The sequence below is a fragment of the Puma concolor genome, chromosome A2 (assembly GCF_028749965.1).
Source record: "Puma concolor isolate L17-30 chromosome A2, mPumCon1.1.hap2, whole genome shotgun sequence".
Lineage (NCBI taxonomy): Eukaryota > Metazoa > Chordata > Mammalia > Carnivora > Felidae > Puma > Puma concolor.
The window spans coordinates 70,933,613-70,949,145 of record NC_141668.1 but is presented as its reverse complement, the minus strand read 5'-3'; the positions used below and the strand labels follow the sequence as shown (position 1 = coordinate 70,949,145).

Sequence of the window (15,533 nt, the reverse complement as noted above, 5' to 3'; positions counted from 1 at the left end):
TGCCACTCTTCTTGAAGAAAATGACTTTTCAGAGAAAAGGTGACTATACTAAAAAAAAAAAAGTCATGGGATGCCTGGGTAGCTCAGTTAGTTGAGTGTCCAACTTCGGCTCAGGTCATAATCTCACAGTTTTTGAGTTAGAGCCCTGCATTGGGCTGTCTGCTGTCAGTGCAGAGCCCACTTTGAATATTCTGTCCCCCCCCGCCCGCCCCGCGCTCCTGCCCCACTCATGCTCCCTCTCTCTCAAAAATACACAAACATTAAAAAAAAAAAACATAGTCAACATGTGCCATCTTAAATATGGACTGTATCTGAATTCTGCCACTGCTCACCAACAGAAGGACACTGTAGGAACAAGAATACAGGCTTTGGAGTCAGAAACCTGAGCTCAGTTCATCACTCTGCCACTTAGCTAGCTGGTATTCGGTACAAGTTCGTAAAATCTCTGTACCTCAAGTCCCTCATTTATTAAATGTGAGTAACATTTTTACTGACGTAAGAATTTGGATCCAACAAATGGTATGAAGTACTCAGTATAATACTTAGCAAAAGGATTTTTCCATAAAAGGTGACAATGAAAAGGTAATTACCATCATCAATGAAAAGCACACTGCCCTGTTGCAGCAGAAAATGGAAACAGCTAATATATTCTTTAAACAACTTGCAGCTGAGGTATGATTACTACATGGTTTCATACCTGAATCACAGTAGAGTTCTATATGTATCAGGCTAAGAGCCAGTCTTTTATTTGGCAAAAGACCTAATCCTACCAAAAAGTTTACACTGGTTTGCTAAATGATCATACTCCACATGGGACTTGTGGGCTGTCACATGGCATATTATCTCCTTAATTTTACAGTCAATAAACATTTCTTAAACTGGATACCTTTTAAATGCATACTTTAGTCACAATTAGAAACAAGATAAATGAAAGGACAGATTAGCAGAAATGTGTCTATCACTTCTAGAAAATATATTCAGAGCACTCTATCAACAATGGACTAGTAGCATAATTTTCAATACTTTTAAACATGAAAGACCACACATTTTATTCTAAAAGTTTAATTAAAATAAAAAAGTACTGTGTTCAAACTAATCCTGCGTGCACTTGGCAAAAAAACAGAAACAGAAGAAACTCACAACAAAAGAATAAAACGCGACCTTGGTAAAAATGTTTGCCTCTGGAAAAATAGGTTATCTGTGGGACTAGGAGGCCAACATTTTATTGCTATTTACTCTTTTCTATCTGAATTTTCTTCTTTTAAAAACTATTTTGCCTACCAAAATTAATTTTTAACAAACTCTATGACAGTAATTATTAAAGAACTATGATGCTACATGTTTATATTCTCTCACTTCCCTTAGTACTGGTTATTTTGAAGGCAATGGTACCATATTCATCTTTGTAACTCCAGCTCCTAGTAGAGAGTCAGCCCTCAACAAATATTTGGTCAACAAATGGAAAAATGATAAGAAAATTAATCATTTTCTAATACTTTTTCTTTTCTTTTCTTTATGAAGTACTAAATTTTAATTGCAATACAGTTAGCATACAGTGTTATATTAGTTTTGGGTGTAAAATAGAGTCATTTTCTAATATTTTTTTAAAAGTATATTTATTTTCAGAGAGAGAGCATGAGCAGGGGAGGAGCAAAGAGAGAGGGGGAGAGAGAGAGAGAATCCCAAGCAAGCTCCATACTGTCAGGGCAGAGCCTGATGTGGGGCTCAAACTCACAAACTGAGAAAATGACCCAAGTCAAAATCAAGAGTGGGACACTTAACTGACTGAGCCACCTAGGCACCCCGATTTTCCAATATTTTTAAGAATCTTTTCTAGTCCCCTTTAGCACACTCAATTCCTTTGAGTAGTGTTTTATAAAAATAATTATTTTTCAAGTTGTCTCCTTTTATTTGGTTTTCTAAAGTCCAAAGAAGAATGCATGACCTAGAGATAGCTGTTGAGCACACAGCAGGGAAAATTACCTAGGACTGGGGCAGAGTGGAAGGAGCTAGATATCTCTGCAAGAATCTATTAGTTGACATGCTATAATTTAAAATTAATAACTAACACATCATGCAAACTACATGCTCAGTTCTAGCCTATGTCTTTTAAATGCATTATTTTTGTAAATCCTGACAACAATCCTGTGAATATGTAGGTTCTATTACTATCCTCTTTTTACAAATGATGGCAGCTGAAACACAGCAAGAGAAAGATTTAAAAAGTTTTTTTTTGTTTGTTTTCTCTTAATTCAACCTTTAAGCATAATATGGACAACATCATATGATTTCCATTATTATTTCAAGTTCATACCATATTAGATACAAACCCCAGCCCCTTGAGGTATTTGATATCCTCTTATGAATTTCTAACCGATATCACTTTACATTAATGCCATCCCTTCTCCCCACCATCCCTGGCTTACAGCCCCCTAAAAGGCTACCCAGCCTTCAGTCTTGCCCTCCTACATGGCACTGTCCACACTGAAACTGAATTATCCTTCTTCAAACGCAAACCTGACCATGTCTTTTGTCTTTGGCTTCCACTGGTGAACGATGACTCCTCCCTTAAGGCTATCTCCCATTCAGAAAGCCTTCCAGACCTTGCTGTGGAGTTAGCCCCACCTCCCTTAGAACCTGTGCACACCCCTGACAGCCCTTCCCAACTGCATATATGTTGTACTCCGAGGGTCTTTTTACCGGTGTGACCACCCCATGAGATGGCAAACTTCTGATAAAACCATGCACTTCTTATTTATGTTTGTATCCCCGGCACCCAGGGCAGAGCTTGCTGGGTGAAGGAATGGATGCCTCTGAAAAGGAGAAAGCAAGCTCTCATATAATTAGCTGCTTTCTTTACAGTTGACGTCCCACCATCATAGTCTGTGGTCATTACTTGCCAAAGTAATTCACTCACTATCTGTGCTCTAATATCCTTGTTTATAACTTGGAAACACCTGGCTTTTGTTTACCACTCATTTGCTCAACAAATATTTATCAAATGTCTATTTATGTGTCAGAAACTGTTATACAAGGTAGGTCTCTGGTATCAAAGTACACTCTAGATGAGCAGACACACACACCCAGGGAGACTATGACAGCAAGTGATGTGGCTGTCTTTCTGAGCAAGCGTCTGTTGACCTAAGATGTGAAGGGAAGAATGTTTAGGCAGAGGGAAAAGCAAGAGGGAGTGAACTTGGAATATCTGAATAAAAGAAAGGCAGCCAGTGTCGCTAGCAGAGGATGGTACAAAATGGAGGGTGGAGAAGATAGGGCCACAGGGAAGGAGCTGGGGTTCTATTCTAGGTGCAACAGGAAGCTGCTATATGGTTTTCCATTAGGAAGACATGGTTTCTGTAGGGCACACTCGTGTCTCATTTCCTCTGGTTTCTGCTTAATAAGATCTCATGTGAGAGGCTTTCCTGATCACCTATTAAAATGCACCCCCTGGGGCGCCTGGGTGGCTCAGTCGGTTAAGCGGCCGACTTCGGCTCAGGTCATGATCTCGCGGTCCGTGAGTTCAAGCCCCGCGTCAGGCTCTGTGCTGACAGCTCAGAGCCGGGAGCCTGCTTCAGATTCTGTGTCTCCTTCTCTCTGACCCTCCCCTGTTCATGCTTTGTCTCTCCCTGTCTCAAAAATAAATAAAACGTTAAAAAAAAATTTTAAAAAAATGCACCCCCTGCCCCACATCCCATCCTGCCTTGAGCCTTTTCCTCACCCTCATCTGCCTCTTTTTTCTTCAAAGTCTTAACACCCACCTGATGTCAGAGATTTGTTTTTGTTGAACTGCGTGTAGTTGACACACAACGTGATAGTTTCAGGTGTACAACATAGTGATTCACCATCTCTAGATGTTAGTGCTGTGCTCACGACTAGCGTAGCCACCATCTGTCACCATACAACACTATTACAATGTCACTAACTATATTCCCTATGCTGTACCTTTTATCCCCATGGCATATTCCCGGCATAACTGGAAGCCTGTTATCTCCCACCCCTTCACCTGTCTTGCCCATCTCTGCCACTCCCCACCCCACCTCTCACCAAATTTACTTTCTTGATGGCTTTTTCTACCCACCAAACGTTGAACAGGGACTTGGCTCTTCACAGCCGCATCCGAACCTACCAGAGTAGTCAGCTTTCATTAAAAGTGTGTGGAGTGGGGCGCCTGGGTGGCGCAGTCGGTTAAGCGTCCGACTTCAGCCAGGTCACGATCTCGCGGTCCATGAGTTCGAGCCCCGCGTCAGGCTCTGGGCGGATGGCTCAGAGCCTGGAGCCTGTTTCCGATTCTGTGTCTCCCTCTCTCTCTGCCCCTCCCCCGTTCATGCTCTGTCTCTGTCCCAAAAATAAATAAATGTTGAAAAAAAAAAAAAAAAGTGTGTGGAGTGAATTAATTAATCTGATTTACATTTTAAACAGACCAACTCTGGCTGCTGTGGGGACAATGGATTTAAGGGAGTCAAGAGTCAAAATGAATCAATCCATGAGGAGGCTTTCACAGACACCCAGATGAAAGATAAATGTGGGAGAAGTAAGATGGTGAGAACTACCACCTTGGTGGCTGTAAAACCATGTAATGGCCCTTGATGTTAGAAAATTAGCAGGGCACAAGTGTCCTCAAAGTAATGATGGGACAACTGTTTTCTTCAGGTGGGGTCAGGAACTCAGAAAAATAGGTATTTTTAAAAGCTCCTAAATTGAGTATTCTTGTGTACTCATACACTATCAAGCTCAAATTGATAAACTGATGTCATCTGACAACATCTATTCACACTGAAATTATGCACATGCCCCTTGACCTAGACATTTTCATTGCTAGGAATTTATCATTTGCATATACTCACAAAATTATGTCAAAATACACTGTAGGGGATATTCACCTTGTCATTGCTTATAGTATCCCCAAACTAGAAACAACACAAACATTCATCAATAGGAAACTTCTTAGAAAAACTTAAAAAAAAAATGTACACAGCTATTAAGTACAACGAAGAAAGAGTTTTAAGGTCTACTGCATGCACTTGAAACTCCTATAACATTGTGTGTCAACTATACATTTCAACTTAAAAAAGATATATGGTGTATTTAGAGATATTCTATTTGGGGAGCCTGGGTGGCTCAGTTGGTTAACATCTAACTCAAGTCATGATCTCACAGTTCGTGGAACCGAGTCCCACATCGGGCTCTGCGCTGACAGCGCGGAGCCTGGTTGGGATTCTGTCTCCCTATCTCTGCCCCTCCCTGGCCTGCTCCCTTTTTCTCTCTCAAAAAATAAATAAATAAGCATTAAAAAAAAAAAATTCCCTTTGTGTTAAAGCGTGTACACACACATACAACATTGAAACTGATACAATTTGTGATAGATACACAGAGAGAAAAGGAGATAAATACGGATGTAATTAGATTTTTTTTCTTAAGGATATGTAAGAAAATAGTGGTTACCTTTTGAAGACAGAAGGAAGCAGTAAGGGTTTGAGAGTCTTACTTTTTTACATACCTTTTGAATTATTTGATTTTTTTTTAAAGGTAAACTTCTATTTTAAACACACACAAACGACATCTCTTTGAGATAATTAGCAGAATAAGAATGTACTGATGTATCACTACTTGCTTTCTGATTTTAAGGAGAGCAGCTCCAGTGACTGATTTATACACACTATGTGAATGAACACACATACACACATACTTGCATGTAGATGAAAAGTGTATTTGAATGCTCTGTTAAATGCAGAGGGACAAATGCCTTTGGTGAGAACACAGTCGATACGGCTCCTATTCCTAAGTGACCACCTTCCAGGCTGGAGTGTAATTTGTGATTACATAATCTGAAAGCAGTTTTCAACAACGCTTGATATCCTGGCTGTCACCGCTTCACGGACCATGTTTTTGCCCTCACAAAGCACCATGAACTTGTCCATTGCTTAAGGAAGCAACTTTTTAGCCTATATCAGCTGTGTTGCCCTTATTAATGTTAAATGATGTTTCCTTCCATTACTACAGTGTAAACCATTCCCTCGTCAAAGCTCTGTTGGCTCCTATGGGCAAGGTACCATTCAAAAGATGCATACCACTTTCTTTTCTATGACGGAATTGATTTTATTTATGTTCCAGGGGCTTATGCAATAAACAAAATTTATGTAGGGAAAGGGAAATACATGCTCATATATTCTTAAGAAAAGTAATATATGTTGTAGTTTTTTTTTTTTTTAAACTACATTATATTCAAATAGCTCGTTCAGTGGCAGTTAATTTTCTTGCCTTTACTTCAATTACCTACCTAGTCTGCGCTGTGACTAAATCTCCCTAAATGTTACCAAAAGGTGGGGGGGGGGGGGGGGGAAGCTTTGTTTGCAGAGTTCACTATATCTGTTCTAAACCATTTCTAACCTCAGGAATGTGAAATGTTTACCAAATCGACTTTTTTTTCAGTTGTAAATGTATTTCTAAAGCAAACGTCCTAATTACCATTTACTGGGAAGTCACAGAATACTTGGGTAATTTGCAAGTCAATTCAGGAGAAAAAGAGAAAGACTGGTTAAGTCCAATTTAGGTGAGGTTAAACAGCAGGCCTAAACACACAGAGCCACTCACCACACACTCCTCCCGGGTCTTACATTGTCATGTAAACACAGCAAACAAAAGATCCAAGGGAAGGAGAATGAAGATCACCAGTCCCCACTAAAACCGGGACAGTAGTTCTCTTTTTAAAGACCCACCTGCAGGGACACATACCAAATTCTACATTGTTAGGTTACTCCAGGCCATTTCCATTTTTCTGCCCAACTTAAAAAGACTAGAGACAGAGGGGTACCTAGGTGGCTTAGTCGGTTGTGGGCCTCCAACTTCAGCTCAGGTCATGATCTCACGGTTCATGAGTTCGAGCCCCGCGTCGGGCTCTGTGCTGACCGCTCAGAGCCTGGAGCCTGCTTCAGATTCTGTGTCTCCCTCTCTCTCTGCTCCTCCCCTGCTCATGCTCTGCCTCTCTCTATCTCAAAAATAAATAAAAACATTAAAAAAAAATTTTTTTTAGAGACAGAGAAAAACCTTTACGACTAAAAAGCACTACCCCGAAACAAAATCACAGCAAATCATGGAAATGCTAAAGTCCCAAAGCTCCAATGCTTCAGCATTCCCCAAAAGGATGGATCTTGACTTGCTAAAAGATTTCTGAGCAGGGAAGGGTGGGGTCAGATGAGCAAAACTGGAGAGGAGAGATTCGCAAGAAACAAAACCCGTGGCTGGAACAGGGGAACATAAAGGAGGGTCGCCAAGGGTGATAATGCCGGACTGAGCCAACAGAATGGAGAGGTGAGCTCTGCTCAGTGAAGTCTAGACTCAGTCTTAGTGAATTTGGCCACTGACACCAATGGCCTGCAGAAAGGATGGGACTGCAGAGTTGCACAGACACCCGAGTTTCCAGAAGCTCAAAGTGTTAGTGACTTCACTTGGTAATTACCAATACTCCAAAAGCAGCGTTTTGTAAGGCAGCAACAAGCCCCATGGAATGCCTCTGAACTGGATTAAACCACCAGGCTAGTAATTAAACTACCTTTATATGGGAGAGGTCTCTTGCTCAAACTTGAGCAATCCTGCTCATTTCAGGAAAGCAGTGGAAACAAGAAACTTCTGAGCCTCGGTTTCAGCCCAGATACCCGTCATCGGCAGCTTCTATTTTCCGAACTGCAAAATCAGGAGACCAACTTCTTGTAAGGGGTGTTAGCAGGGATTTAGATTTTGAAATACTGTGAAGATGAAAAGGACTCTCAGTCTTATATCATTTGCAGGTAGTTTAACAGTCTCCGTTTCTGTGTCAGCAAACAAGTTTTTACCATTTTATCTTTCGAGACGTTTCGATAGCAGTCATTGCCATAGTACCTAAGTGCTTTTCACCAGACAACCTGCTGAAAGACTGCTTGGCATCTTGTCAAAATGACGTACGTGCTGCCACGCTTGCTACAGTCTGCAGAGAGCCTAAAAATTTAGAAAAGACGACTCTTCTTCAAATTTATCAGCGCTGTGCTTTGTGATAATACTGCTTGTTCCTTTACAGCTGGAGAATAATTTGGTAAGTGAAATGCCTCTAACAGTGTGCTCCCTGCACAACCACAGGCTAAGTGTTTTGGGCACTACTTACAAAATCTGCATGCTTATTCCTAACCACACATGCCTAAATATAAGGCAAGTTTTCCCCCCTAAAACTAACCCCAGAAAAGGTGTGTCACATTATATTCAAGTCTAACAAAGTCTTGGATCATGGGGTACAATCACTTGACCTTGAGAAGTACAGAGTAGCATTTGGGGACAGGCGGATTTGCCTGCAACAACCTCAATCATCACTAACACTGGATGTTTATACCAAAATCACCTCCAAAACTTGAATTAAAGAAAAGGGGAGGGGGGAGTATTCCTGGGGGTAGGATCTCATAAATGCTGAATGTCAAAACAAGGCATTTTACACAGACTCTCAAAAGCAATACGATAAGTTGTTTATGGGACCAGGTATGTCCATTCAGGATGAACTGGGAAGAGGAAAAAAGAAACAACTGTCCTCATGCTGTGTGTCTGTGGGATAAAATTTCCAGGGACAATGCTGCACACGGAGCCCAAAAGTGCTTCACCCTGCCAGCGTGGGATAAAAACGCAGACAATGTACTCGGCAAGACCATGTGAATGGTTCATTCACAAGGTGGCGATCCAAACACTGATTCAAAATTCTTACAAAGAGTTTGAATAAAATATTTCTTGATATGTATGGACAGAAATAAGTAATATCAATTTCCTATGATGGGAATTTGTATGTTTGTGTGTAAATAAATGAAAACTATTTTGAGTAAACATCTGACTTCAGGTTTATTTATCCCTAAAACTTTACTTAGTCAAGTTGGCCGTGAAAAATTTTTTTTAACTTTCTTACTGAAAAACTGTAAACACCTTATGTTTGTTTGATAAAGCCTTATGGCTGGGGATATATGGAGGCAGTTCTAGTATATTCCAGTTCAACTTCTTGGTAGAGGAGTGTGAATAACAAATTTCAAGAATTTTCTGAAAGCCTGGTTTTGCAATTATTCTGAAAAACTATTTTCTAAATGACAATTGATTAAGATTCAAAATAATTATGACAAAGGCATATATATGGACAGGGTTGGAATATACAGGATCAGAAAATAAATTCCCAATCTAGTACGGGCTTCTCCTTTAACTGAGCTCAGTTTATCTTCTGAAAAATGGTACCCTGTGATCTTTGTTTCTATCCTTCACAGAGGACAGCACTGAGAATTAGCTTTTTGTATGGGTAACAAATCCAAATAAAGTTCCAGCCACTGTTGCTGCAAAGAGCTAACTGCTGAGCAATACTCACATCATAGTCATCTGTGATTAGTATATTTTGAGGATGGCTTTAAAAAAAATTTTTTTTTTAATGTTTGTTTATTTTTAAGAGACAGAGAGAAACAGATCACAAGTGGGAGAGGGACAGAGAGAGATGGAGAGACACAGAATCCTAAGTAGGCTCCAGGCTCTGAGCTGTCAGCACAGAGCCTGACGCGGGGCTTGAACTCACAAAGTGCAAGATCATGATCGGAGCTGAAGTTGGACGCTTAATCGACTTAGCCACCCAGGCGGCCACCAAGGATGGCTTTTTGATAGCATGCATGAAGGCACCCTATGGGCCCCAGCAGAATGCCTTCTCCAGGTACCAGAATGTGAGGAGTCAATTTCATGCTGATGAGAAGTTTATTTACATAGTTCACCCCATCTGCTAATTTAGGAGATGAACACAGATCAAGTAAATGACTAAAAGGACAGTTACCTTGTAGATCCCAAAGAACCCCAGGTCCCTTACGACAGACAGGGCACTGACTCGGGGACCAGTAGTGATCTCTCCAGCCACTTGCAAACGGATCTTGACGATTTCTAAAGGATTTGTGAAAATCACCTGGGAGCCTCCTGCCTAGAAAAAGAGAAAAAAGTAAAGATTTAGGATCACAGAAGAGTAAGGGTAAGGAAGGTCGGGAAGAGGGTGTGATTATCCTCTATGGAGCTCAGAATATTCTATCTTCAAGAGACTGTAGTTTTCCATCCTTGTTCCATCAATTACGACAGGGACTAAGATGGGGCACCTGGGTGGCTCAGTCAGTTAAGCATCCGACTTATCTCAGGTCATGATTTTGTGGTTCATGAGTTCAAGCCCCACATCGGGCTCTAGGTTGACAGCTCAGAGCCTGCACCTTGCTTTGGATTGTGTCTCCCCCGCCCCCCATATCTCTCCTGCTTGCACTCTGTCTCTTTCTCTCTCTCAAGAATAAATAAACATTAAAAAAGAAAAAAGACAGTGACTATGAGTCTGAATCAAAATACAGTTACTGCCAAGGAGGAGGTCTTGGGTACTGAGGTCCTATTTCCCTCATGCAGACGTTGAAAGAGGGCAAAGAGGAGAGACAGATGTCTCATGGCTTCACCAAAGTCCTTGCATGGAAATGAAATGGATTCCCTGAAGCACAAACAACTGCTATCACAGGGCTCAAAGCCAAGGGCACAAAGGCAGCACTAAAATGAAAATCAAATAGTATCCAAATAAAGAGACACAAACCTGCTTGTCAGAATAGGAGGAGATAGGGAGGACACACGTTCTCCCGTGATGGACTCCATGATTCTGGCAATGATTCAAGAATTGCCAGAGAACACGTAAACTTAGATGAAAGCTATTTTGTCTTCTCTTAAAAAATCAGGTCCATCATCAAACACCATTTCATGGAGCTGCATATTCTTATAATTTTATGTATATATTACCTGTGTATAGATTAATCTTTTCATAGAAGATAAATGTCAAAGTAGTAAAAATATGCATCAAATCAATTATGCCCCAAACTCTGAGCAATGTGTATTATTTCATTCCAGCAGTGGCTGGCTGCCCCACCTCCGAGATCATCAGTGGAAATCTTTAAAAAAAATTTTTTTTTTCAACGTTTATTTATTTTTGGGACAGAGAGAGACAGAGCATGAACGGGGGAGGGGCAGAGAGAGAGGGAGACACAGAATCGGAAACAGGCTCCAGGCTCTGAGCCATCAGCCCAGAGCCCGACGCGGGGCTCGAACTCACGGACCGCGAGATCGTGACCTGGCTGAGGTCGGACGCTTAACCGACTGCGCCACCCAGGCGCCCCATCAGTGGAAATCTTTAAAGTGGACTTGGGGCACCTGGGTGGTTCAGTCAGTTAAGCATTTGGCTCTTGACTTCAGCTCAGGTCATGATCTCATGGTTCATGGGTTTGAGCCCCGCATCAGGCTCTGTGCTGGCAGCATGGAGCCTGCTTGGGATTCTCTCTCTCTCCCTCTCTCTGTACCCCTGCCCTGCTTGTGTGTTCTGTTTCTCTCTCTCTCAAAATGAATACGCTTAAAAAAATAAAAGTAAAAAGAGGGGCGCCTGGGTGGCTCAGTCGGTTGAGCGTCCGACTTCAGCTCAGGTCACGATCTCACGGTCCGTGAGTTCGAGCCCCGCGTCGGGCTCTGGGCTGATGGCTCAGAGCCTGGAGCCTGCTTCCGATTCTGTGTCTCCTTCTCTCTCTGCCCCTCCCCCATTCATGCTCTGTCTCTCTCTGTCTCAAAAATAAATAAAAATGTTAAAAAAAAAAAAAAAGAATAAAACGTACTTAAACAATAAAGTGTATTATAAGGGAAGTTTTAAGCTAGTTATTTTGAAGCTCAGCTTGTATTTATTACACGCAATTACATTCTTTCTCACTGTACTTCAGCTTGTTATTTCTTGTCACAAATATATTAAATTTTTATTTCTTCCAAACTAAGGTTGACACACAGTATAGTTCAGAATCTTTATTACCTAGTGACGCCACCACGCTAGACCAGATATGGTGCTGATATTTTACAGCTCAGTAGATGCCATCACGGTAACAAGCATAATTTGGATTAATATCATACAAAACTACTTCTTAATAGATTCTCTGACCCCATTAACCAATGTATGTGCCCTCATAAAATGGCCAGTACTAATCAACACTGGATAAACAAAGATGATCTTGAAATTATAATTCACTTGGAAATAAAAATTAGATACAATATAAATATCCAACGATGAGAGATGGATTAAATGAATTTGGGTATGTCATGCAATGGAGATACTATGCTGCCCACGGAAATACTGTGGAAAAGGTCCAATATATATATATACTGGGAAGTATAAACTCTCATGTTCAAATGCATGTACAGCTTTCCCCCCTGTTATCCCTTACCGTCGTGTAGAAAATACACCAATGTAGTGCTTTTTAGGTGGTAGGATTACAAGTGGTTTATTTTCTTTTCTGCTGTATTTCTTATTTCTTCTACACAGATTATATATTACTTCTATAAAGAAAAATAAATACCTCTGCATAACTTATCTGATATGTATAGTAATGTTAGCTAAAAAAAGTAAAGAAATATGTTCATCCATTAATTCTCTACAAATCAAACTGTTTTTTTTATTTTTACCAACTTGATATCTTAATCAAGACACACTTGATCTTAAAAACAGACCAAACCCACCCCTCTCACCACATTACAACTGTTTAGAAGGCAGCAGTATGGTCCAGTGTCTTGACGGCCACACAGACCACCTCTCTTTGCTTACTTGTTTCACCCCTAACCTTTGGCTCTCCTACGTGACTCTCAGGAGGTGGGCCAAACAATCCTGGCAGGAAAAAACCTAGGTTAGATTCATCAAAGGTCCAAGAAAGGCCCTTAGATAGCGGGAAGGAGAGCATGAGGCGATATGCCCAGAGGCTGGTGTGTTCTTCTGGTCCCACAGACATGTGGCTCCCTCTTCTCTGGCTCAGAACAGCTGTTCTTTGCTCCCATACTGCTGGGACCTGCGGGTAGGCAGAAAGGCCAAGTCCCCACCTGTCTACAGCTCCTCAGTATTTTGTGGGTTTGCACCTGCATCTTTCCACATGACATAAGGGAGTTAAAGTTGTCAGAAGGAAGGGAGGAAATGGACCTGGCTTAGTAACAGCACCAATGGTACAATGAGGATTATGCCTGTGCTTCCTGACCCAAGCTCTTGAGTTGCAAAAATGAAAAAAAAATAAATATGTAAAAATTGTTTTATGGGAGCAGAATGAGAAAGATTTGCTGAGCTGGAATTAATCCAATCTGAGGCTGATTTATAAAAGTCCCAATGTGGGTAACAGCATCTCTATCAAGGGCAGAATGGACAGGAGTCTGCATTGTCGATCTTCTTTTTTTTTTTTTAATTTTTTTTTTTTCAACATTTATTTATTTTTGGGACAGAGAGAGACAGAGCATGAACGGGGGAGGGGCAGAGAGAGAGGGAGACACAGAATCGGAAACAGGCTCCAGGCTCTGAGCCATCAGCCCAGAGCCTGACGCGGGGCTCGAACTCACGGGTCGCGAGATCGTGACCTGGCTGAAGTCGGACGCTTAACCGACTGCGCCACCCAGGCGCCCCTGCATTGTCGATCTTCTTAAAGAACAGCACATGAATGCAAGACACACTCATCAACAGCGGCTGCAGAGGCACCTGCGCGCATGTGCACACTGAGTCCCTGTCCCATTTGTCAAACCACCTCACTCAATATGAGGCTTGCGGAGATGGCAAACGGACCGCAGCCAGCACGATGTCTGTGACACAGTAGTGTCACCGTAGAGTTTTTTTCTCCTCTCTCCCAAAGTGATGGTGCCCCTCTCTGCTGCATGTTACGGTCACTTGCGAAGCTCTGAAAAAGTACTGGCTTCCAAATCCTACTTCAGATAAATAAGAAATTCTGCAACTACTCTTCAAAAAACCTGATTAAGATGTGCAGTGAGATTTGAGAATCGCTCTACTTCACTGGATCACCTCCATGATCCCTTTAAATTCTGAGAGGCTGCTTGACAGGCTTACTTACAGCTGTGACTTCTAATTCCAGTTCTCCAGTTTCTTTCAGAGGGCAACTTTTATGTTTCACATCTGACCTCACAACAAACTTTTTGTACGTCTCCAAGTGGTGCCGTTATTAAAGGGTATAATCCTTAGGCACAGAATCGCTGTCTTACTCGTTACCTTATATCTGCACTAATAGTTGTAAAAGTTAGTGTTATATACAAAATAAGAACTTAATACTCAATTCCCTGACTCCCAGCCAATCGATAGATACCAATTCTTTTAGCACGGCACAGTGAATTCTAATCACTAAGGACAATGCAAAAGTCAAATCCACTTCAGACAGCTGCAGGGAACAGACGCAGTGGGAAGAAAGTGTAGTGATACTGAGAAAAAATAATGATGTACTCCTGGCTTCGGGTGGGCTCAGAAAGAAAGAGCTTCCAGACTCAAAGTGGCACATTGTACAGGTACCAAAGATGAATCAGTCCTTTGGAGTCAAGCTGGAAGGAAATGAGAGACTCCAAGGCACCAAGAGAAGATGCTTATCATCAGATGCACAGTGTCTGGGCATCACCACGACTTGATCACTGAGCGGCACACTGGCTGCCGCTCTCCCAGTCTATTGTCCATTCACGGTGCCTTACCTGTGTCCCTCCTCCGTGAGATCAAAGATAGCTGAATCCACAGACCGCGAACAGGAACACCTATTGTGCATGTCTTTGTGTCCCTCATCACTTGAGAGACCTGGCTGTGTGATGATGCTGTTTTGTGTGTGTGTGTGTGTGTGTGTGTGTGTGTGTGTGTGTGTGTGTGTGTGGAATTTTGTCACAAATCACTTCCCTGTGACTTTCTGGAGTCTGTGGCAAGTAGGACAGGCAAAGATTTTCTACACTGCACTAGAATTGGTTCTGTGTGGGTGGCACATTATATTTACAGTGGGGACGCTGAGGTGTCTATAAGTTTCCTTTCTACAGGTTCTTTATTACTGAAACCTTAGTTCCTACCCAGCATCTGGATCTATCCAAGAAACACACGTGCTTATTACTGCAGACTCACTTCTGCTACCTGATCATTCATTCATTCATTCATTCACATCATAAAAGTCCCAAACATTTATAAGCAATCGTGCTCAAAGTTTGTCTTAAGAGCTGCAAGGGCACAAGATGAGTGAGAAAATATTCCTGTTCTCAAGGAGCTTGAAATAGGAGTGAGGTCATAAATATTCATTAAGCATCCATTACTGGCTATCAGGGTATTTATTGCTTTGCACAGATTACAGATCTTCAGCCCACTAAAGAGGTATTTTTTCCAGATTTTACATAAAAGAAAATTGAGGCATAAAAGATTAAAGAAACTGTTATGGGCTGAACTGTGTTCCAACAAAATTCATATACTGAAGTCCTAACCCTCAGTACCTCAGACAGTGCCTGTATTTGGAGACAGGGCCTTCACAAAAGTAGTTAAGGTAAGATGAGGTCATATGGGTGGCCCCTACTCCCATGCAGCCTTTGTCCTTATAGTAAGAAGAAACTGAGATATGGACACAAATGTGCACAATGAAAAGAGAGTGTGAGGACACAGCGACAAGGGGGCCAACATCAGGCCAACAAGAGAGGCCTCTGAAGAAACCAACCCTGCTGACACCATCTTGGACTTC

The 15,533-nt window shown here is 41.6% G+C and overlaps 1 protein-coding gene across 8 annotated transcripts in view; it reads right to left on the bottom strand.

Moving 5' to 3' along the window:
• Nucleotides 1-15,533, bottom strand: part of SLC25A13 (solute carrier family 25 member 13) — a 193,176-nt gene that overhangs the window by 21,444 nt on the left and 156,199 nt on the right. For 7 of the 8 annotated variants that reach the window (XM_086695876.1, XM_086695865.1, XM_086695870.1 and 4 more), the window contains one exon: nucleotides 9,809-9,949. The exons of the other annotated variant lie outside the window; for it this stretch is intronic. In XM_086695876.1, the coding sequence (XP_086552002.1) occupies nucleotides 9,809-9,949 (141 nt within the window). The remainder of the gene's footprint in view (nucleotides 1-9,808; nucleotides 9,950-15,533) is intronic. 8 annotated transcript variants of the gene reach the window in all.